Raw genomic sequence first — 2,500 nt, 5'->3', positions numbered from 1 at the left:
GTCTCCGTCTGCGCTGAGGCCTAATTGCAGAGCTGGTGGCCTCCAACTGGGGCCGACCTCGAGGTTCAGGAGGCAGAGCCAGAACTCACCATCGCGAAGCTGGCCGACTTCGGGGCTGTGGTGTTGCTGCGGCGGCGGCCCGACTTCGGAGCCTCGGGCCGCGGGCCCAGTGGACGACAACATCGGGAGCTTGCTGGTCCCAGGTTGGTGACCGATTCTCCGGAGTCCCCGTAACAACAGCTTCGTCCGCTGGACTGGAGGGTGGCTGCTTTGTCCGCCCCGGGCCGCAGAGTTTGAGCCGGCCTGTTCGCGGAGCTCAGATTCGGCAGCGGCTTACCATCACCCGGCGGGGGGCCCAACATCGAAAGCTGGTTCGCCTCAACACAGAGGGAGAACAAGGAAGGAAGAGACGAGGACTTTAAAACTTTTGCCTTTCATCACAGTGAGGTGCCTGGTAGACTCACTATGGTGGACTGTGTTCATTGTGTGTACTGTTATTTTATTCTCAGTCATGACTGCAAGGTACGTAATTTCGTTCAAACTAAAAGTTTGAATGACAATAAAGGATACTTTATACTTTAAAGTACATAAATGGCTAGTGTAACTCAGCAGGTCAGACAGCATTTCTGAAGAACATGGACAGGTGACATTTCATGTCGAGAACCTTCTTCAGACTTATTGAATCTTTTCTCTGTCCACTTGGCCACCTGGTAATCCGCTATCTTGACAGACCTATGAATTGCATGGCTCTGTTAACCTACTAATATTTAATTTAACATTGAAACACAAGAAACTGCAGATGTTGGAAACTTGAGCAAAATACAAAAGTGATGGAGGAACTCAGTAGGTCAGACAGCATCTCTGGAGGAAAATGGACTGACAAAACTTCGGATCAGAACCCTTCTACAGACTGATTTTATTTATATATTATGTTGTATAATGTATTTTGGATCCAGGTACAAGATTAATTGTTTGAAATATTATTGCTAAATTCCTAAACTTCTGGAAATGTATCGCACAGTTCAATCATAATATGAAAATAAAAGATACGAGTAGATTTTTTAATATAAGAATCACTGATGTGATGTTAAAATGTTTTCAGTTGCTGAGGTGTGCATTTCCAGGATTTTATACAAAATGCATCTTAGATAACTGAAAGTATCTTTATTGTTCGATTAATGTTGAGCTCTTGCATCTCCAGATTACGTGAGCAGGAGAGGAAGGAGGCAGAAGAAGCTGTCCAAAAAGAGATTGAAGAATGGGAAAAGAATCTACGAGCCCAGGCTGAACCTACTCGCATGGAGACCCTTTGGGAGATCCCTGCCGTTGGTCATTTTCTGTGTTTGGCTCAGCAGATTCTTAATTTGCCTGAAATTGTCTACTTTGACCTTGAACGTTGCCTTCTAATGCCGAAGTGTAGTACGTTTCTGGCTAAGATTATGACTTCTTTACTGAGCCCACATCATCGTCGTGCAACTTTACACCGTAAGCCACCTCTGCCATACAGAATGTGGGAGGCTGCTTTGAAAAGAAAAGTGCAGCATTGGTATATGGTGGTGGGCCAGGCAGAAAATCCCAATCTTCAGGCTGAAAAACTGGGGCTTTGTCCACAGTTTTTCCATGTTCTGGGAGAGACTAGCCCTTTAGAGATCAAAGCTTTCCATCAGATAGCATTCTATAAGCGAGTTTGGCTGCTGAAGGGCCTAAGTGATTATGTATATGAAACTCAAAATGAGGTCCAAGATGCAGTTTTGGGGCAGCCTATCCATGAATGCAGGGAAGTAGTATTAGGATATGATTCTCATGAGAATGCCTATGTCCATTTCCCACAGTTCTGTGGCGCGGACTTGCGGGTTTATAAACAATGTCCTCTTCCACCACCTGAGTTTCCTATTCCACCAATCAAAATCCACAGGATGTTGCAGCAGAGGTCGGAGGAGGCAAAAAAAAGGCTTTCATCGGAAAGCCAGGAAATAGCAAAAAGTGACAAAAAGGAAACCACTAACAAAATAACTCACAATTCTAAAAAGTCCACTGAAGGAATTGACTCCAATGACCTGGAAGGTTTTTATGTGAAACTGGAATCAAGTTCCCAGTTTCTTTCTCAAGGTGAAGAAGAAATACATTTCAATTGTGAATGTAAAAATCATAGAATTTCAGCAGTGAAAAAAGAAAATGTAGGTTCCTGTAAAGAAAACTTAGTCAAGCCTGCCAGCCCAGGCGAAGTTGTGGGTTATGGGGAACCTCTTAGCCCAGGAGAAATTAGAATAACGGAAAATGGAGAGTTCTGTACAGATGACCCTGAGTTAAGGAAAGGTGTGAAGCCATTGACTGAAAAAGCAATCAAAAGTTGTAAAACACTCATTAATGGAAGTCATTGTGAAAATTTGGATGTAAGCTGTCTGGTTGGTAAAATAAATAATATTTCTGCAAAGCATTTTATGGGAAAAATTGAGGAACTTGAGATGGTTAAGCTCCATGTCAAGAAAAAGAAGAAGAA

The 2,500-nt window shown here is 43.4% G+C and overlaps 1 protein-coding gene across 1 annotated transcript in view; it reads left to right on the top strand.

Annotated features, from left to right (window-relative positions):
• The window catches only part of kiaa2026 (KIAA2026 ortholog), a 69,700-nt gene that overhangs the window by 27,180 nt on the left and 40,020 nt on the right, over positions 1-2,500 (top strand). The window contains 1 exon segment of the mRNA XM_033017961.1: positions 1,202-2,496. Within this exon segment, the coding sequence (XP_032873852.1) occupies positions 1,202-2,496 (1,295 nt within the window).

The sequence above is a fragment of the Amblyraja radiata genome, chromosome 3, assembly GCF_010909765.2.
Source record: "Amblyraja radiata isolate CabotCenter1 chromosome 3, sAmbRad1.1.pri, whole genome shotgun sequence".
Classification (NCBI taxonomy): Eukaryota; Metazoa; Chordata; class Chondrichthyes; order Rajiformes; family Rajidae; genus Amblyraja; species Amblyraja radiata.
This window is presented reverse-complemented; position numbering and strand designations above follow the sequence as displayed.